This window comes from Lytechinus pictus, chromosome 3, assembly GCF_037042905.1.
Source record: "Lytechinus pictus isolate F3 Inbred chromosome 3, Lp3.0, whole genome shotgun sequence".
In the NCBI taxonomy this organism is placed as follows: Eukaryota; Metazoa; Echinodermata; class Echinoidea; order Temnopleuroida; family Toxopneustidae; genus Lytechinus; species Lytechinus pictus.
Window position 1 is genome coordinate 43,020,287 of NC_087247.1, and position 23,154 is coordinate 43,043,440.

General features: G+C 33.4%; 1 protein-coding gene across 1 annotated transcript in view; it reads right to left on the reverse strand.

Moving 5' to 3' along the window:
- Positions 1–374: 374 nt before the first annotated feature.
- The window catches only part of LOC129255594 (neurexin-4-like), a 40,484-nt gene continuing 17,704 nt past the window's right edge, over positions 375–23,154 (reverse strand). Inside the window, exons 10-23 of the mRNA XM_064095981.1 lie at positions 22,180–22,345; positions 21,306–21,412; positions 18,448–18,555; positions 15,306–15,530; positions 14,782–14,864; positions 13,601–13,805; positions 13,011–13,201; positions 11,952–12,180; positions 11,372–11,605; positions 10,373–10,555; positions 10,014–10,141; positions 8,012–8,099; positions 7,013–7,291; positions 375–6,196 (exon numbers count right to left, since the gene is read on the reverse strand). Of these exons, the coding sequence (XP_063952051.1) occupies positions 6,018–6,196; positions 7,013–7,291; positions 8,012–8,099; positions 10,014–10,141; positions 10,373–10,555; positions 11,372–11,605; positions 11,952–12,180; positions 13,011–13,201; positions 13,601–13,805; positions 14,782–14,864; positions 15,306–15,530; positions 18,448–18,555; positions 21,306–21,412; positions 22,180–22,345 (2,405 nt within the window). The 3' untranslated portion in view covers positions 375–6,017. The remainder of the gene's footprint in view (positions 6,197–7,012; positions 7,292–8,011; positions 8,100–10,013; positions 10,142–10,372; positions 10,556–11,371; positions 11,606–11,951; positions 12,181–13,010; positions 13,202–13,600; positions 13,806–14,781; positions 14,865–15,305; positions 15,531–18,447; positions 18,556–21,305; positions 21,413–22,179; positions 22,346–23,154) is intronic.

Consider the following 23,154-nt stretch of genomic DNA (forward strand, 5'->3'; position numbering starts at 1 on the left):
TATGAGTGCATTTACACAAACAAATTATACTTTTACTCTTCATTAATTCTATTCAGCTATTCTAAAATGATCATTTTTTTCTGTTGTCTTTACCTCCATATATCCTTCCCCCTTTTTATCTTGTTCCATTTTTGTATCCAATTCATCACAGTCCCTGCCTTTCCCTCCTTCACTTTTCACCTTCTCTTTTTGTTTGTCTGCCAGTCTCTCTCTTGAATACCCATTCTGTCTTAACATCTACGACAACCCCTTGCTCTCTGGGTGTGCGTGTACCTGTAACTCTTCTCTTTCCCCCTCCCCCTCATATTTATCATTTTCATTTGGAACTGTGTATTGATTGTCAAAGCACATAAAGGAATCAAACAATCTGTAAGTAGTTGTGATATGATAATTATTTTTCTTCCATCTATCCCTCATTTATTAGTTTGATCTGTACCAATTTGTTAAATTATAGGCACAGCAAAAACATATATCACTAACATACATTTGACAAATGAACAAAAATAATTTCCTCTTGAAATGTTGCTTAACACAATATATCTTACAAATATTTTGTGCAATTTGTGGTTGACCTTGAATTAACATCTTTCACATCTGAAAAATGGGTAAATAAAAGTAATATAAGTCCATTAATCAAATCCAAAATTGTCGGGTAAATTGAATAAGTTGTGATTCTTGAGAGAATTTATGTCGTTTTGATAAAAGTTTAAAAGCAAATAAAACTCTTTAACATATTTTCATCAGTTGCCTTAGTACGAAAGATTTGGAATTTAAGTAAACACTCTTAGCATCATGCAGTTATGGAGGAAATCTATTTTGAACCTTAGAATTTCAGACTACATCAATAGTGGCTACCTTGTTCATTTTTATATAAATCAAACAGATCACAAAATCCAAGCCAATGTAAATCTCTCTTTCTACAATTGATGACCAGCACATCTTGAATACTTTGGAAATTTGGCAAAGAATAAAAACAATGCATATGGCAGGAAGTCTGACATAATAATCTTATCACTTTCAAGTGTAGAAATGTTTTTTATTCTACAAAAATAGACAATAAGCCATGGTGAAGTCTATCTACAATACACAGTTTCACAGAGGTGTAAACTTCACAGGGCTATAATAATATGTGATGCAACACTAACAAAATTATATACATACAAACACAAATTCAATGCAAAATATACAAATAAATCAGTTTGTAAACATGTGTTTACATTCATGAGGCTAAAGAAAAATGCCACACTCACTACAACAAAATATCAAGAAGTCCATCTAAGAATACAATACATTTTGTTAATAATTAATCACTGTTATTAAAATATGTTGAAATTGCATCTTATATACTTCACCCTGTATTAAAATAGCCTTCGTTTAAAAATTGCAATATAAGCATCGTTATTATTGCTGAATTTTTCATCTTATGAAATAAGGAGTAGACTTTTTCATCCTGTTTGTATTGTTATATCGGCCCTGTAATGCAAAAATTTATGATAATTCACAATTAAAATTTCTGGACCCGGATGAAAGAATTGTGTTTAAATGAAGAAAAAAAAAGTCAACACATCAAAATGCATGCTTCTGATTTTTGTAAGTTCAAGTTTTCTTTTGGAAATTTCATTACAACACTTCCTGCAATGGCAGATTGTTTTCACCCAAAATGAGCATGCAGTGCAATGCTCTTGATCTAACACTGTTATTTTGTGATTGATAACAAACATTTGTTTTACACGACCCAGGTGTATTTGTAGATATTCTGAATTTATTATAAATTACACCACAACCCATCCACTTATATTTGGAATGGACTCTTCCAAAGTTCTGTTGGTGGGCCAAACTCATTCCATTGTCACTCCTAATTTGCAATCACTCTGGTTTAATGCGAGCAACCTTAGTAGCTCTTTACTTCACATGGTAAAAGGGCACCTTCATTTAACAAAGAACATACCACTAATGATAAACCACTTCAGAAGAAAATGGAGAACAAAGGATCAGGGCAAGTAACTTGAGTGACAAACAAAATCTAGCAAGGCTAGCAGCACATATTATGCATTGTACAATTGTTTTAATGAATTAAATACCGACCATGTACGATCTCAATTTGATATTGTAAAGCTGTTCATGAAATATATAGCACTTTGGGGGAAAATACGTAGCAGATTTTATATCATTCAAACGACTGACAACCAAATGGTGAGTATCAATTGAATCTCACACTATCTTTCTGTAGTTATACATAAATTCGCTTTACAATACTATTTCTGGTACTATTTGATCGTAATAAATTTCTGAACTGACAAAATAATTCACAAATAAAATACAATTATTTGTTTATATTGCAAAATCATTATAAACTTGGAACCTTCTAAAATACATAAATTGGGACCTTCTGATAAATACTTGCACAGATGTTATGAAAAACAGCCCATAAATAAATAAACTAGCATTAAGGCATGGAAATTGTTCTTTTGAAAGCACAAACCAATTGTTCTTAAAATGGCAAAACATATTTCAGTCTCTAGTTTCATTTCGAAAGAAATATTAGCATGAATAATGTGAATAGCACTTGAAAATATCTATTACAAACTTTAATACCCCTCAAAAAAAATTAATGACAGCATTGACCAAATAATTGTTGAAAACATATAATTCAAACATTGAAGAAATATAGCTCGGTAGAGAATTAAAACCAAATATAGATTAGTTGAAAATCTATTCCTTGTTAAAAAATGCAGATGAAATATGCTTTTAAAAACCCCATATATTTTCTGACAAACTAAGTAAGATTTACAACATCTGGAAAAGAGATATATCTAAGAAGTAAACAATGAGAGAATGCTGAAATACTTGTTAATGTGTAAGTATTGAAAGAGTAAGTAAACCATTTATATAAAAATTTATCTGAATTTCTATCAAGGTGTTGGCTAGTTCTATTACATGTAAAGATCTGCTTTAAATATTTCTTGCTATGAAGAAAACAACACAGTACACAAATCACTTTACTGTATTGAATACCTTATTCAATTTAGTAATGATTGCAGAATATGAAAAAAAATATCCATCATAATCCCAGAATTTCAAAATAATGTTAAAAAACTTCCAACATAATAATGATTTTTAATTGAATACAGATTACAGGGAAATCACTATGAGCCATTCAACAAGTGCTTTTGACTGCATTTCTACAAGACAATACTAATGTGATGGTGCTTAATAGAGTGAAGCACAGCATTTGTGCTAAAATTGCTCACCAGCCGAGTGCTCATGGTAGGGATTTCCAAAATAAGCTCAAGGTCCCTTGACCCTGGATATGCTTTTACACCTGACTGATCACAAAAATACACATTAATCTTAAGAATCCATTCATATCTCAAAACACTTGATAATTTATCCCATGCATTCACATCTCCCTAAACCAGATCAATTTCTAATATTCAAGGGTAATCAACAAGACTCTTGCATTCCTTTTCAAAAGACATGCATTCTTCTTGCCTCATACCAAAAGTTCTTGTAATTTGCTTTCACACTGCAAATCTGCACTAGATCTTCAAGGAATCCCATTTTGCACAAGTTTTCTTTCTTGGATTTTAGAATGACTTTGCTTTCACACTGGTACAATAGCAAGTATAGTTTGCGATCAGGTGGGTGCAGGAGGTCCAATGTAACAAATTAGCAGATCATTGCTATAATTATTCATCAGTGATATCATGTGCATTTGAAGAAGTGCAATGATAACATCCCTGTTATTTGCAGTTTTTGACATTACATAATCAATTGCCAAATAAATTAATACAACCAACATATATAGCAAACTTGAAAATATTGTTGTAGTATGCAAAACATTAACAAGTAACTATTTTTTTTCAATCCTAACTTTCTCAGAGTAGGTGAACAAATTTCAGCCAAAATACTTGCTTCCTTCAGCTATATTAAGAGGTAAAATACTATCACAGCCCAACAATTTCAATATCTTGCATTCAGCTTCTTGAAATTCATTTCAAATACAGTCACAAATACAAAATGCATATATTTTTATCTAAAATAAGTTGAACCAGATATACAAATAGTTTACATAGCATTAATACCTATTTCATCAATACTCTTTCACTGTAAAAAAATGTATTAATATTTGCAAAAACTTCTATGTACACTAAATCTTCATGAATTATGTACAGTCATCCTCATTCTGAATAAATATAATTTGCACCATATCACTGAGGCAAAGATTGAATACAATATATAGAAACAGAAGGTGGGGGGGGGGTCTGATATGAATATCTCAGGCAGTATGTACAGAAAAACTGATTAGAATTGATCAATAGCTAAGGTTATTAGCTACAGTTAAAATAACTGTATCTCAGTACTCTTTGATGGAGTTGACAATAACTGATAATTATAGCATCTTCTGCACAAATTTAATATGAAAATAATACTTGCATGAGAACTATGGCATGTTAAATTATTCAAGAGTAGGCATTGTTACTGTCAATGGCATTCTGTGTAGGATCTATAACATTTCAACAACTAAAAACATTATCATTACTACCATTACAGTGATAAACTGTCATTTTACTTGACATAAAACAAAGTGCAAAATACTTAGTAGAAATAATGCACTGAACAGACAGAGTGAAGTCCAACTAAGCAACAAATGCGAATATGTACATCTCATATATATCACTGTCACACCTCTTTACAAATAGTATGAAATAAATTTAACATTATAAGATCACTAAGTAGATCGATCCTTTAGATTGCTTGAACATGTGCACATGGCCTTTTTCTGCCTTACATGTAGTAGATAAGTGAGCAGTGATGAGGGGTCATGAGTAGAGTATAATGACCAGTCATGTATTTTAGATGAGGATGTTTTATGAAATAACAAAATCCATATCACTACCCTATAAAACAAATAATGCACATCATTTTGCTCAAGCATTATAGTAATTACCCACACTTTTTTACCATTGAAACAGTCCAAACACCCTCAGCTATACCTTGGGCATGGTAGAACTGTTCCTAAGCTACCTCGTGCATGCAATTCTTACTAATGCCCTCCATGATGTGTATTATTTGTACAATACTGGTTTTTTATTATATAAAAAATGTTATTTTCTGAAGATATTTTTTAGCTACGGGGAATATGAAAACTGACAAACATTCTAAAAGTTTTCTCTTACTACAGAAAAAATAATCAACAGAACACCATCAGAAACATTTTGAGTTGAATCTTTATTCTGATTTCATTTATCTTTAAAACTTATCATTATTAGGTAAAAGATAACATCACCCCATCACTGTCTTCATATGATGTTTGAGTGAACACTGACAGGTACAAATGTGACCAGTATCATGATGCTTTTACTGATATCTACTGCTGTGTAGGGTTTTGAATGCCATTCAAGCCTTTGACTATTGTAAAAATGTACATCTATATCCAATATAACAATTAATTTTCAAGTCCACATGGCATGATTAGGAATACCTGAGAATACTAATCAATAGCAACCATGATAACTTGACATTCTGATATTGTTCACTTGATCGTCACTAGAAAGAATAGTTTATTGATAATCATCATAGGCATCTTTTTATCGTAAAAGGGTGCCATGTCATTTGCTCCTACAATAAGTACTGCTGTTTTTCTGAAGACAAGGGATTCTTAAGCATACCTATGCAAGGGGGGAAAGACTGTCCCTCTACAAGTAGCAAACAAATTAAAAAGAGAGGACAAGAGAGAATGGAATAGAAGAGGGATTTGTTCATCTCCAAAACAGACAGTTGATACTTTTTTTAAGGGAATCTACCGGAAGGATTAAGGTAATGATGGAGTTTTGGTTTGCAATGGGATGCAGATGACTAATCACAAGAGCAAATGGCACTGACCCTCTTGAAAGAGCAAAAAGTAAACTGTACTGCTTCAAAACGGAGAATGAAAATAATCATTCCTCCAATTATGCAAACACCGGAACAAAATTGAACCTAAAAACAAGAGGTCTGATTGATAAGTGACGAGACTACATATAGTATTCTTTACTTCTCTTTGAGCCTTGTAATGCCACAGCATCATCAGCATTGCGGGCATTCTTAGCTCCTTTATCTTCATTGGTTGAATACATTCCTTTATGACGTGATGTGTAACGACCGATGAGGAAGAGAAGAAGACACAATGCAAGAAGAAGAAGGATCACCACAACTAGTTATGAAGGCAAGAAAAGAAAATCAACAATTAGAGTAAGGTCATTATTGTATCTTCAAAGGAATGCCAGTTATGCTCTTTAGGAAAATGGTAAAATGAAATGAAAAAAATCAGAAGAATAAGAAAATCAAAATATTTGTAATAATGTGCAAAAAAAAAAAAGCTAAACATTAAATGCCAAGGTGTAAAAAACACTTTTGTCTAAAATGGCCTCTTGAAACCAAATTTTTAATAATGCAAAATATATATATATATTTTAGTGTGATTCTTCTTTCTCACTCACTATTGTTCTATAAGTGCTTGATTTTATTTTTTTCAACCTTTCAATTCTTGCACACTGATAACAAATAACTAATGAATAAATACAATAAAAATACATTCTAAACACTCCCATAACAATCATCTTGCACACAATTTATTTATTAACTAATTCTAGTCTCAAATCTGCCTAAATCAGATCTAATCAGATCTAATACTTCAAACTTTTATCTTTTTCAATGAAAGAAGACCTCCAAATAAAATGAGTTTTCCACTCATAAAGAGACTAAATCATTTTTTCATAAAAATTGGAGGGGTCAGAAGTGTGCATCCCAGGTATAATCTGGCTAATGCAGTGATGCATTGCATTCCACCCACAAATGGAAATCTAAGTGTGATTTTTAGTCATGGTGAACTCTTTGTGGAATAAACCCAATATTTTTTATTTATTTAAGGCCTCTGAAAATGATCAAAGATGTGGCAATATATCCCACACAGCTCCCTCCCTCCCTTTTATCCCTCCCTGCTATTCTCTCAACATCACCGGATTCTTACTTGCAATGGCGGCTTTATCTCCAGGTGCTAGATCTGAGCTGACAGGAGCTCCTGAAGGTACAAACTGAGTGACCTTGGGTGGTTCAGTTGGTGGATACTCCTCGGTAGGTAAGAACATGGGTATCTCTTCCTCTATGCCGCATCTTGACTGGCTAATTAACCCTGACCCTACCACTCCCTGAGGTCGGGGGTTACTGAAGTAAAGCTTGAGTGGATTGATGCCATTGAATTGAACTCGGGATATACATGTACAACCAATGAAGGTATTCCCACTGGTACCTGAGAGATGAGAGATAGATATATACAAATATGAAAGAATACATATATATTAATAAAAAAATTCCAAACACTTCAAGCACTGGTACTTCAAGTTAACCCACAAAAGACGGCTATATTAATGTCTGTTCAGTCCCCATATCGATTTTGTTTGTTTACCTCATGATCACAATGACGTTTGACAGGCATGATGCCTGTGATGTAATCTTCAAAATCAGAATTTTATTTAAGATCCACAATCATTTTCTAAATTGCGTTAATTGTGCAAATTTATGCATGAAATCTTTTCTTCTTTTTTTTGCTCTCATTCATGAAAGGGCTAATTTTTGTCAATATTCTTTGTGTTTCAAATGTGTCAAACAAATTTACTTGAAAAAAAATTGCGTTACCAAATCAATTTGTTATACATCCTATCTTCTTGTTCTTTCTCAATTTGTGTATTCCTCATGATATTTAATCCTTGCATTATTACGACCAAAGAAGCCAAAAACAAATTGATTTTATTCAGTTTAAAGCAACATTTCCTGCTGTGCATGATCAGTTGAAACTTATCATCAAGACATTCAAAATTTGGTCTCAAAAGATGCAGGAGACAAAAAAAAAAGTAATGAAACATCATTCTGAGAGAATAAAAAGTTTCAAATACATGTTTCTCAAATACACCTGTCAAAGCCAATACACGGTATCATATTATCAGGACTGGAGGATGATAGATGTACATACCCCAGTGTCCAATAAAAATATCTGCTGGAGTAAATGATGTCGCTGTGAAGGCCTGGCCTTCCGTGGTCTGAGGAACATAATCATCAACCTAGGTTTCAGAAAAAAAAAAAAAAATTCAATTGCAAATGAATGATAAATGGTGCCAATCTGATAAAAGTAAAGAAATAAGTACAGTATGTTAAGATACTTGTGTGCTTCATACCACACCAAAATTGATTAATCATTAATTAAAAGAATAGGAATTGAAATTTGCTACCCTTGAAAAATAATAATCCATCCTTAATGCACCCATGTACTTCCTTTAATACATACTAAGCATACATATATTTAATATGTGTTTATTTAATTTTTTGTTTAGATTGCTTATTGACAAGAAAGTGCAACTGTGCAACAAACTTCTATCCAAGATACAATGCACTTACATCTCATGCATACTCCATTATATTACATAAATATACTCCATTATATTACATAAGCATATTATGCCTCTAATGATTGAAACTATTATTGAGGTCGGTCACACAAAACTCTATAAAGAGATTGATTTGTCAAACTACTAAGCATGTGATTCACTTTTAACTGACCATACCAGCAAGATTCTTAGCATGAAACATGAACCACTGGCATACATCTTAAAAACAAGTGAAATGCCTCTGGCGGTCTCACCTGCATCACGCGATTCAATATAGCAGCAGTGCTGACTTTGAAAACTAATATAAAATAATTATTCACAAAAAACACTATTCATATAATGATACAATACTACGTTCATTGACATTTGACCTTGATAATGTGACCTAAAACTTGTCAGTGATACTTGATTACCCCTATATCCACATTTTATACACTATATCTATAAACTTTGAAAGTTATGACAGCAATCTAATAATTACCTCTAAAATGGCCAAAGTTCAATGACCTTAAATGACCTTTGACTTTGGTCATGTGACCTCAAACTCGCATTAGATGTTCAATGATACTTGATGACTCTTATGTCCAAGTTTTATGAACTAGACCAATAAACTTTTAAAGTTATGATGGTAATTCAACAAATACCCCCAACTTACAACTTGGCCAAAGTTCATTGACCTTACATGACCTTTGAACTTGATCATGTGACCTGAAACTCACACAGGGTGTTCAGTGATACTTGATTACTCTTATGTCCAAGTTTTATGAATAAAATCCATAAGCTTTCTAAGTTATGATGGTAATTCAACAGATACCCCCCATTATGGCCAAAGTTCTTTGACCTTGGTCATGTGACCCGGAATGCGCAAAAGATGTTCAGTGATACTTGATTACTCTTATGTCCAAGTTTTATGAACTAGACCAATAAACTTTCAAAGTTCTGATGGTAATTCAACAAATACCCTCAATTCGGCCAAAGTTCATTGACCCTAAATGACCTTTGACCTTAAACATGTGACCTGAAACTTGCACAGGATGTTCAGTAATACTTGATTACTCTTATGTCCAAGTTTCATGAATCAGATCCATAAATTTTCAAAGTTATGATGGTAATTCAACAGATACCCCCAATTTGGCCAAAGTTCATTGACCCTAACTGACCTTTGACCTTGGTCATGTGACGTGAAACTCAAGCAGGATGATCGGTAATACTTGATTAACCTTATGTCCAAGTTTCATGAACTAGGTCCATATATTTTCTAAGCTATGATGACATTTCAAAAACTTAACCTTAGGTTAAGATTTTGATGTTGATTCCCCAACATGGTCTAAGTTCATTGACCCTAAATGACCTTTGACCTTAGTCACGTGACCTGAAACTCAGGCAGGATGTTTAGTAATACTTGATTAACCTTATGGCCCAGTTTCAAGAACTAGGTCCATACACTTTCTAAGTTATGCTGTCATTTCAAAAACTTAACCTTCGGTTAATATTTGGTGTTGACGCTGCCGCCGCCGCCGTCGGAATAGCGGCGGCTGTAGTCTCACTCTGCTATGCAGGTGAGACAATAAGTAGACTCGCATTTGTTACCTGAAAACGTATTGCTTTCATGTTCCTGGTGATTTCAACAAAGTGGTTTTTATTGTCAGCAAAATCTTTCATCTCTCTTAGGGTCTCCTCATTTCCACTGTCAAGCCTTACTCTCAACACAGCATGCCCTGTAAGAGAACCAATGGCAAGCACGTCAATTTTATAAAATAATCTACAAATACGGTACAAAATTCAACAACATCATCCTTCCAAAACAATGATAAAAATTGTGTTAAGATGCCCATGAAGAAGTTAAAATTCATTTCTGTGCACGAATATCATATTATAATGGCATTTCATTAAACTTCCAATGATAATTCATGTCTCACAGAGCGAGACGTCTCATACATCATAGTTACCTGAGTCATCAAGCCCTAGATCAATATAGCTTCCATCATTAGTGTTCTCTACCCTGAAGATCTGAGCTCTTTGTTGATCGGTCTTGAAGGCCAGACTGATCGTATCCATCTCTTCTGCATATTTCAGTTCATCTGGTAATGAGTAGGAAATACTGGCTCCATTTGTCACCTCGGCACCAACCTCTGAACAAAGGGAGAGAAGTCACAATTAAACGATGATAGAGTATCAATTTTTACTTTTTCCTTCTCTTACCAAGCCATCTTCCCATCAGGCCTTGTATTTGCTCAGCTGTAATATTCATATGACCTAAGCCCTTTAAACAGAAAATATACTATTGATAATATCACAATAGATTGTATAAGACTATACGACTATGGCAAAGCATGAAAATCTGCCATCGATGGTAAGTAGTTCTGTATCCCTTTACGTTACAAGTCCCTGTTCTAAAAACATGTCTATCTGTATTTCTATCAAATTAAATCTCATGTCTAACAGACAATCTCCAATCTTTGGTTTATGTCTGTCTTTCTATAATTCTCTTGGCATCCATATGGCTCTCTTCCAATTGCAAGTTTGTTATCTGAGAATTTTCTTTTGATCTTAGTCTATGCACAATAGATAACGATAATAACAATAATCCACACTCACATGTTTCCTTTTCATTATTGATCATTGGTACTCCTGCATAAATTTTTAAAACTTATTGTGGTTTGCCTGACATGCAATTCTAGCCAAAACGTACTATGTATATTACACCTTAAACAGTCTGGTGCGTGTATGGATAACTACATCGACATCAGTACTACTCACTATATATTACTCACTTTTATTTAAGTCAAGACAGACAGGTAACAATTCGTCCTATTTCATTGTTTTCTATATTCTCTTCGTTCTTTTCTTTTTCTTTTTGGTTGACAATTGGTTATCCCCATAGTGGTTTTTATGATATATCAATAAAATTTCAGGCTTGAAATAAAATATTTTTTGTTCAAACTTACCCACAGAGCAATAGGTACCGCCAAAAGCTGTATCATCACATTGACATTCTACAGTGTCGTATTTCTCCATACATGTACCTCCATTCAGGCATGGTTCTGTAGAACATTGACCAACACAGCCTTCATGAACATCTTTAGCATTCTCAGCCATGGTTGCCATGTCAACCAGCTGGCCGTTTATCCTCATCTTACGCATACATCCTACATAGCCATCTGATTGGACTGTTGAGGAACCTGTGTTTGAAGAGAGAGTTTGAACCGATAACCCATCATTTCAAATAACGTTTTGAATCATCATAGTAAAGTCAGTAATGCATGTATAAAATCCTGAATCAATACAAAGAGCAAAATGCATTCTGCGACATATAATTATTAAAAAAAGAAACTTCACCAAGAATTATGTATTAATCTGCTTTCCTGATGTTTTCCTGGAAGTTATTTTCAAGAAGTTCATATTTTCTCGGGGACAGAAATGTGAAAATGTTGGATTAGAGTATAAAGGTCTGGGGGATAAGCACTAAAAAACATCAGAGACGGAAAGAGAGAGAGAGGGGGGAGGTTTAGAGATTAGACTATGTACCTATATAGACTGGGCCAGTGAGCTCCAGTATAAGCTCTGGTCGTTCTAAGATCATCTTCTCTACTGGTTCTCTGTCTACCCTCAGCCACACCTCCTTGCGATCAAAGTTTGCTTCAATAGAATGCCAATCGTTATCATTGAGTGGGTCGGGTACTGTCACACTGATGGTCATCATGTCTGCACCATAATCAAATTGGAGCTGCACAGTGCGCGCATTCACCAACTTTACCTGAAATGACAAAACAGAAATTGGTGAATGAACAAAATATATAGTGAGTTTAATAGGTATAACATTGGTCCCATAAGACAGCGACTAGGATTTCACAGCAAAGTTGATGGATTGGTACTCTAATGTGAAATGTCAATTTTCAATATCAAGATTTTATGCTATCATTTATCTAGTTATAACATACATGATTTCTTTGCAGTACAAACAATAGTCCCTAGCAACGGATCAATCCTGATTACTGAGTCAGAGAGGACTTATAACTATGTTGATAGTCTAGTTCCATACTTGCCTACTTACAAGCATTCATATTTTTAATTGCAGTCACATAAAAAAGTACAAAACACAAAGAAAAAATGTTGGGTATACAAATAAACCAATGACCACCTAAGCAAGCAACCTGAAAATCAATAAAAACCAATGGCAATGTCCACATTCCATGAATCTGGCCAATGATCACTCTTATAAAGATATGTGTGTATGTCAAACAAAAAACCCTAGCCCCAAACGTTAAATGTCAAACATACCCCATAAACATGTGGAGATGGGAAATAAATATTGGTTAGGAATGGAATTTCACAACCCTTTCATACGGACCATGGTGAGCGGGATTGGGGTAATGGGGATAACTGATGGGATTATAGCATTTCATGGTGGTTTTCTTGCCTGAAATACATAAAAACTTGAAATGTGTTCAATATCTTTAGAGGCCATATATCATGAACTCAATTTTGTCCATTCATTGAAGTTTCAATGTAATACTATTTCAATAATATATTGTGCAGCCCTAGTGTACTATAGTTGAGTGGCTTCCCCAAGGTATTATGACTCACCTCAATTAGCCCTTCTTTCTCTGCATCAGCTGCAACAAAGACTGCAGCAGTGGCTGGATCATTAGGATCTGATGGATCTACTGTTGTCTTGAAGTCAAAGGCAACATCTAAGGCACCCTGTGGGGTGGTCATCATGTGGGCAGCTAGATGAGCCTCTCGTTTAACAAAGCTTACAACATTGGTGAGACTCACTGTAGGATAAGATCAATTGTATTGGTAATCAGGAAATAAACAACCTGAAGAATAATTTCCTAATGAATGCATTTCAGGAAAATCGTATAATAAGTCCTGAGCAAAGAACTTCATTGTGGTTAGCTATCAACCCCTTCAAAGCTCACATACACATAAAAAACAGTTTCCAAAGTCACTCTTGAAATTTACTTCTAAGTCTATGCTGTGATATCATTCAAATTCCTTGATATGCATTGATTTACCAACAGGACAAATTTTGTTTAAAAAAACTAAACTTGTAAACTTGAATGATTTGTGTGTGTGTGTGTGGGGGGGGGGGGGGGTAGATAAATGTTTAAAGACAGGAATACCCTTCATCGTGAAAACCAGGGTCAATTCTAGCAACTGAGCAGACTCACCATCTCCTCGACATCTAAGCTTCCCAAGCTTGTATGAAGCAGATGATCCTGAATCACCAGTATCACCAAACCTTAGCTGTGTTACAGGTAGATACTTCTTCTCGGTAAGTTTGCCCTCATCAACACCATTGTTTGTAGATGCAGCATCGCAGTTACAGTATTTGGAATTATCAGGTGCGCATACCATTCCAATACCACATGCACACTAAGATGAGAAATGTGAATAATAAAAAAGAGGTGGATTTAATTGTCCAGAACAGTTTTGGCAATGCCTCAAAAATGCTTAGTAGCAGGTTTTTTTTTTTTTTGCTTTTCTTTGCCACAAGGAAGTCAAAAGCAAGCTAAGATTCTGCAATCGCATTTTCTGTATGTTGCCAGGTGGGTAATTTTAGCGATAATCTTACACATAACTAAACATTAAACAGGGATACTAATCTCTTCTAATATACAAGCAATAATTTCTATCGGCATTTTATTCCCCTTAATCACTATCATAGAGATCATTGTGGATATTTAGAAACGGATGAAGTGGCATGTGAAGCTGGAATTATCTCTGAACATATCAGAGAAAACAAATCTTTGTGCACTATACAGTGGAAAGTTATGATTTGGCATGTTTACAATGCTTATCCATGATTGGTCTAAAACAGTTTGCTTGAAATTCTAGATGGGTTATCCTTATTCAGTCTTATGGACCATGTTTCCTTTTATCTTCGTTGTCTTGGACCGATCGCTAGGAAGTCTGCTTACCACTTGGGATGTTTTATACTCAATCCAATTACTATTTACTCTAATTACCAAAATACCAAACCGAGTTCAATTGAAATATTTTTAGTTTTAATTTATGAATTTTTTTTCTAATAACATTCTTCCGAAAACAAGTGAATAAAATTATTTTGTGAAAAATTATTTTCAGACCTGCAGCACAGGTATTTCATAACAACAGTATGAAATACAGAGAAAGGGAACAGTTGGCACCTCTGTAGTGACCACTTCTTCTTTATTAGCCAATATTAAAAGCAGCCTCATTATGTGTGACTAAATGTGGTTAGCATAATTGGCTATTACTCTATGTGAAATGGTAGGAATGGTAAATGGAATTCAACTAGCAATTAGCTACACCAAGTGGTTATCGGGGTAGTGAGCCCCTGGAGTGAGCCATTAAAAGGCAGGGTACCTACCCTTCCTGTTCCAGCAGGTGCACCACCCCAGCTCTCCATCTTCTGATCATATCTGTTTACCCACCAACCATATGGAGATCCATCTATACAAAGACAAACGATCTCATCAATGGATCTATTAAAATATCATTTTCCCAGGAGGTCATCTACTGATTGAGCTACGACATACATTTTAATATCAAATTACATTCATCAAATGAGCAGGTGTGGGTGATGTGAAATGTTTCAGGACAAAACATTCATATCATCACCTTTTTACATTCTGATATACAATAATTAGATTAAGGTCATGGGTTTTGATGGCCTTTGATGAAAAATACATACTAGGGATGTGCTAAATGATTTTTTTTTAATCATGATATTAAAATCAAATTTATATTTTCACATACTATAATCCAAGTGAAAAATTATAAAAATTGTCAATATTTTTGTAAGTCTTGAATGTCCCAATAATAAAAATATGCAATATACTCACAATAGTATGGAAATCTTTACCAAAAAAATATGAAGAAACGTTAACTTACTTGGTGAATTGAGCAACTTTGCATTTGTGCACTGGTAACTGAGAAATTGTTCACACTCCTCTGATTGTTCTATCAAATTCTCAATCTGTTCTATAGTAGCAGCATATTCTATCTTCTGCATGAAAGATCCTGCAGCTTCAAATCCGTTTGGTATATCTATCCTTTCTTCCTTGTCCATGTTGTGACTGATCTCAGTCCATTTGTAATACACACCAGAACCAACATCTGTATGACATTTATCATATATTGATATCAATAATATAATTTTACATAAACCCATTGGTACCTGCCCATTTGCACATTCAACTACATAGAAGGCTTATTTTACTGACAGACAGTCATTGAGACTGACATTGAAACAGTAATTTTGAAGCAATAACTCTTATTCATCTTAATCATATATGATAACCTTGAGTAAACACCAAACTTCAATATATATTTAAATACAGCACTTTTCATGTCCAATGAATATCAATGCAATTCTAATCCTTTACAACAAAAAATACTACATGTGACCCCACCCCCCTTAATTTTCACAATTCATAACTTTGTTGAGACCATACGCTGATATCATATGAAAAGTAGGGCACATAATTTGAGAATGTATCTTTCTCTGCTGATAAAAAAAAAATATTGGAAATACAAGTTTTTGTCAAAAAGGTAATATTCCACTAGTGGAAGTGTGAAATTCCCCTGAAATGTAACATTATTTACACTTCAGATTATTAAAAATCACAAGTATTTATAAATACATTGCATAATACGTACCGGTATTTAATATATATATTGGGAATTTGAGTATATGCATACTGAATAAATAATGATGAGGTGCAGATGAAAATTCATAAAAGCCGATCCAGACAACCCATATGTACTTAAAATGTGAAATGATGTAACAGAATATGGCATGTATGTAGTTAGTTCATGAATGAATAAGTAGAGAGATGCTCTATTCAACAAGGCATAGCTGCATTGAATAGAGCATCTCTCTTCACACAATGTGAAATATCATACCATTGCATTAATATGAATGTCAGCCATTTGAGTTGTACAACACCTTGGAAGTTAGCGAAAATATGAATGTCCGAAAGACCAATCAACTCTCTTTACATTCATCCATTACAATGAGGAAAGAAATATTGAAAGCAAAAAGTAAAATCTCTGAGCAGCATATTCCAGAGTGTATCATATTTATAGCAGCAGTAAGAGGTTTACCAGTTGGACTATGTGTATTTGCACCAAACCATGCAAAATTTTGAATGGTACGTAGGCGATGGTATGAATGCTGCACTTTCAGTCTCCCTTTTCCTTCCTTACAAGTTTGTCTGCTACTGCTGAGACATATTTGACATCATAATTAGATAATAGATTTAGATTTATCTACTGTGTTTTGACTAGTGCCTCATTTTGTGTTCTTTTCCCAGATAATTGTATGAAAATGATATGGTAGATAATTTTACAAGTGTTTTTAACATTAATTAAGAGCGTTATTAATTCTCATGATGTAATATAAATTAAAAGATTGCTGAAAGAAGTTGAAGTAGCTCCCCTGACATAAATTGATTTTACTTATTTGAAAAATATGATTAATTTAAATGATTTCCATGGTAATCAATACTTGTCGGGTATGATGAAACCTAGCCTTCCATAGAAGTGTGGACTAACTTTGTGCATCAGTCCTGAAGTAAAACTGCATTTGATTACCAACATTACCACCCTTAAGTTTTTCCAATATTCTTCTTAAACAACAAATGGTTGGGCTATGAATAACTTTCTTTAGACTAAATTGAATTTTATCCATTATCAACAATAACTAATGTATTATTTTAATAAGACTATTTTATATATGAACATTGATCGAAGTTCAAATTCATAGACATACAGTGTACTAGTATTCTGATCACAGTTATATTTATAAGATGCCTAGAAAAATCAATCTCTCAAATACTACATATTGAACACAATAAGAAGATGTACAAAATAAAGAGCTCTGTATTAAACTTGGCAATTGATCATACATTTGATTTGTATCTTTGATTGCACACATGAATTGATGCCATCAATTTTAAAAATCAGTCCTATTTTTGCTTGATAGCTTTGTGTTAGAGGGCCAAGTTCCAAGTTCTTCATGAGAAATGGATGTCGGGTTGAGATTGAATAATAAGATGATCATATTACTGTTAAGATTCTTTTACATGAGGCGCAACAAAGCTCATCAACATCACACTTTAATATAAAGTGAATGGTGTATGTGACATTAGCAGTGCAAACATTTCATGACATCACAATACATCAAGTAACAAGAGTCATGACATCATAATGAATTTATCATGATGTCATGAGTTTGTCCACGCAACTTCCAGCTTTAGACATCTTATAAGGGTGAATTGTTTCACCATGTGTGAGCAGTCATTACCAAGCACTAAGAAAAAGTTTGCTGAGATATGTTACATTATCTCTGAATAGAAGCAAAAAAATAAAAATAATAAATAATGCCAAGATAAGCAAAATGCAATCAACTCTAAAGTAAATATAAAACATTTCTCACCATCAGCTGGAGAAAGTGAGAAAATTAAAGAGTAAAATGCACAATAAAACAATCAAATTGTAGAATACAAAACAAACCAATAAAAAATAACAAATTTCGATAAGGTACTGTAAGTACTTAACTAAATATCATATAACAAATTAGATAAAATTTATCACCCTCTCTATTAAATAAGGTTAATTATCAATATTGTTAAGTGTAGGAGCTTATATTCTCACTTTTGTGTTTAACAGATATATAATTTGAAGAAAACTAAAAAAGAAAAAAAAAAGATGGATTATTTCAAGTGGTAAAAAATAGTAAGGACTGAAATACATTAATATATCGCATAAAACTATGCCAGCATACAAGATAGTAATGTCATAATGATACATGTGCTATATGACCATACAATCATCGTAGGATTATGAATTATAAACTCTAGTACATAAAATGGAAAATAACCCCAAAGGAAGAGTTTAAGAAACTATGAACAAGTAAAGAGTGGTGATTATAAACTTTGAAAACTGGAAAAAAATAAGAGAAAAGAGGTTGTGGAGACACAGACAGACCAAGAAGGGGCGGGGGAGGGGGTGGTGTGATAATGAACATTACCTTCAATAGTACAGCGTACTGATAGAGGCATGATGGGACCACTGCCGTCTGTATCAATCTGTGTTTCTCCCGATATGAATTGATTAACACAGAGCTCTTCATTACTACCTGAATGTGTGAAATGGAATGGGATGGAATGATGAACACATGCAGATTATTTGTAACAAACTCACATGCTGAGCAGACATCCATCTTCATATGCCGGTTGAAATTATATCAAGCTCCGGAAATTATGAGGCATCGACATTCAGTGTTTATGCTATGTAGAATATTATGCAGTTATAGATTACATTTACATTACATTCACACAAAGCCATGTTCGCATCTGGGCCCTGCACACAAAGCTTAGAGATTCATTATAGGGGAGATCTGGGTTAGCTGGAACATTTTTGACAAAAATGGCTGTAAAATCCAAATAGAATTTATTTGAGAAACAATCAATATATCAGCTTAAAGCATATATCTAAGGGCTTCAAATGTACATGTACCCCATAATTTTTTTAACTCTATGACGGTTACTGAAAAAATTCACCTTGAACAAGACCATCGCAAGCGTTCCAACTTACCCCATATACGGGGTAAGTTGGAACATGGTATGGGGTAAGTTGGAACACTGCACATGTGGTCAATTAAGAATTATACTAAAACTACTTACAACTTTAATATTACATGGTTTTAGCCTATTTGCTTTATTTTTTGCAAGTTCAAAATATTAGGGTGTGTATTCTGATTTGTTGAACTTTATGTTTTTTATTATACAGCCACTCACCCAAGCCGACTGTGTAGTAGAATTACGCATATTTTGTGTGCGCATGATTTTACATGCAATTAAATGTATTGCCAGCAATTCCATGTACTTCTGCTTCAAATTTACAAGACAAAAATGAATTGCTCATATTCAAAAATTAATTTCATGCAAATAAGCATATGAAATTTGCCCTAAATTAGTTTTTTTGTGTATGTTTTTGCCTTAATTCAATTTATTTAGCTAGTAGAATGCTAATTTTTGGCGAGAGTATAAATTTTTACATCAATAACAAATATCTACGAAAAATTGCAAAAAATATAATTTCTTATGTATCTTTTTTATTTTTTGATATGTATTCCTTTGTTTTTTTAAACCTTTGTTTTTTTATTGTTATTTTCCGATAAACTTTGTCGGGGACCCTTTTGCGATCATAAATAGCATGAAATTAATCCATTTGAACCAACAAAAGTAAAAATAATCATACATTTATGAATTTTGGTTGAAAAACACAATTTGCATTTACCTTGTACACGGAATCACGTTTTTGAGCAATTTTGGATCTGACATGCACGTACAAAATGTTGCGTAATTTCGAAACCGCGCACCTAGGCATCGCAAATTCGGTCTCAAATGATGCACAGGACTTCAAAATAAACGGCTTAGTGACAAAATTTGTTGAGGGGGGGCGCTCAAATTGCCCCCCCCCCAGTTTGATAATGGTTAATATTGCATAAGGAGCCTAAAATAGGCCTTAAATGCACACTCAGACCTAACTGAGAAACAAAACAAGCATGGTTTACAATACATGTTCAAAAGAGTGTGAAATACTGTATACATTTTCTCCTTATATCCAATGTTTTTATTCATTATTATGTTTGGGGTAAGTTGGAACATGTTCCAACTTGCCCCTTTAATTTTGTTCCAACTAACCCCAGATGCCCATTTGACATTTATAAGCTTTCAGCACAAATAAGGGACTTAACCATGGCATATTAATACTGGCCAACTTGATCTATAAACTTCTCTGAGATAATAAAACATTTTTGAAAGAGAAAAATATTACTCAGAAGGTGAAAAAACTCCTTTCTAACTTCACCAGGCTTCTTGCACATGTGTTGTCTGTAATATGGTGGAAATCTGTTGATAATGGCAATAAATTGAGGGCAGTATTGCATAAATTTATTTAAAGGCGTTAAAGAAAATTACTGGTACAATGTTTCACCTTACCCCGCGTTCCAACTAACCCCAATCTACCCTACTGTTGATTGTATCGTCAATGGAATCACTAAGGTGTCGTATAATCAACTAAGATTTATGACACATGGTAAATCGAGCAGAAAACCATCTCAATATCCAAGGCAGTGAATTTTTTCATGCACCATGCTGGCTTATTCCCTTTTATGGTCAAATTTAGTAATATTAAAGGACCAATTTGCTCTCAGCCAATAAGATGAATGAATTCCAGTAGCTTACAACAGTTGGCCATAAAATTACTGACAAATTACTGCACTAAATACCCCACTGATCACCTGTTTTAGTTTGAAATGACTCCTTATACAATGCTTCATTTCTTTAAATTAGAATACCCACTAATGGAAATTACAACATTCCAAGTAGATGCACTTAAAAGACTAAATATTGAGTAACATTATGTTTTAGTAAGATCGCCGACATGCAGTCTAACTTTTGCTATATTTGTGTAGAGAGAAAGGCATTGTTTCGTACTGAAAATTATAATTAAAATCTTTTTTAGCTCTGAAGCAGATGATTTATAAAGAAAACGACTGAGATCACTTTGTGTAAGCCATCTGACAAGAGGTCAGCGGTGTGTTTATACCTAATGTTTACGATTTAACCAGATCAATATTTTAGTAAAGAAATTCAAAAAAAAAAAAATTAACGATCCCATAGCATAAGTTATCAACAACTGATCGGTAAAAACAAGCTAGTCACAGAGATGCTGGTGGCAGAGTATTTGTCCTGAAGGGAGGAGCTCTTGTCACTTGCCAAAACAAAAGTGGCACATTCATACAACCCTTGAGCTGTATTATCCAATCTCAATATGCATAAAACATCACACCCCTTATATGGAGGAGTTTGATATACTTACTTGTGTGACATACCGCTCCAGTATATCCTGTTCCATGGCAATCACAGACGAAGGTGTGCCAATCAGAAGAACAGCTGCCACCATGTTCACAAGGATTTGGACTACACCTATGAATCACATAAAACAGGATACAGACCCATATCACTCAATTTTCTATCAAACATTAGTTCTAGTATGAAGACTAAACCAAATGAGCTATAGCTATCAATATTAGATTATTGGATCCCTAGGAGTATAACCAATTTATTCCATTCATTTTCCCCATGATTTTGATGAACATTATTACTACTATTTTTATCAGGGATCATGGAATATTACAACCTTTGGGAAATGAGTCATCATGTCTTTAATAACAGAAATGGATAAAAGCACAACTAAGAACAATCTATAGGAATCCTAAAGACAATGAAACAAGTGTGAATGTCTATGATAAATGAAAAAATGAAGGAGATACCACTATCATCTCCTGCAAGCATAACAGTTGAATTATAATATAATGAAACTAATATGGTTCCATTTAAGTATTTAAAAAATATCTGCAGAGTTTTCAAAATACAAACATATTCAGAACATAATCAATAAATGTAAAGAGAAAATGGAGGGGGGAGGGAATAAAGGAGATGAACGAGGGGGTGCAAAAACAAAGTAAAATAAACAGAAAGGAAATAATAGGTAGAAGGAAAAAAGGGGAGGAGGAGAAAGTGTGAAAGTTGAAATAAGACAAAAAGGGAAATTTCAAAAGTAAATTTATTCATGCCGAATGAGTAACAAAAGGACATTAAAAAGTTCTAGTCACTATGATAAAAAGTTGACAAAAATTACTAAAATGTCGCCAAATTGATAAACTCAATCAAATCAGCAGACATGATCTTACCAGTCAAAGAGTGCACAGGTATCAACCTGGATATCATTCTTGATAACACCTTCTGGCATTGTGGTTGATTCTAGACTAGTGATGTTGACATCATTATCCAGGAGATGAATCTGACTGATGCATCCACGGAATCCTGGTAGGTATGCTGTCTCTGTTCTTGAAAATACTGCAGATTGAAGGAATTTAATGAGATACTAGATCATTGTATGTACTTACTGGACTGACAAATAAAACAATTGAACTAGCCCCATGTATTCTGAATTTAATAAGTACATGCAGGGAAGTATTCCTATACTGTCTTTCCAAAATAGAGAACTAATAAGGCATCACCCTTCTTTTTGGATAATATATAAATTATACAAGAGTAAAAATAAGAAATAAATCATGTTTAATACCTGATTTAAACTAAATTGTACAATGTTAACATTTAGTACTACATGTATTTACATTCAAAGATTGGATATACACTTAAAATTATCCACATTTAAATGAGAAAACAGTAGGTTGATTGAGACATGCATAAGTGAGATTGTATTAGATAATACCAGCCTCGGATTTTGATAATTGTGTATTGGAAAAAAAAAAAAACTTAAAATTATATAACAAAAGGTCAGAAATATAATTCAGATTTGATTTGCATTATGAAGTTATGAAATAGCGATTTTGAATCAAGTTATTGCAACAGAATTAATCATAGTTATAGAACATTTAAATAAAAAACACAACCTTTGAGATATGAAATCCATTCAGAATAGAACAGAGATTACTTTGAGATATGAGACTGAGGCTTGTAAATAATTCATAATTCTTAAGAAAATCAAGATTTAAACAAAAAATGTATATAAATTTAGCACCTTAACAATTAATGAGAACAAATACATGCATATACATAAAAAAAACTTCACATGGCTTAACATCTACAACTGAGCATTGACCAGTCTGACAAGTGATGGTACACTTGATATCCTATATTGT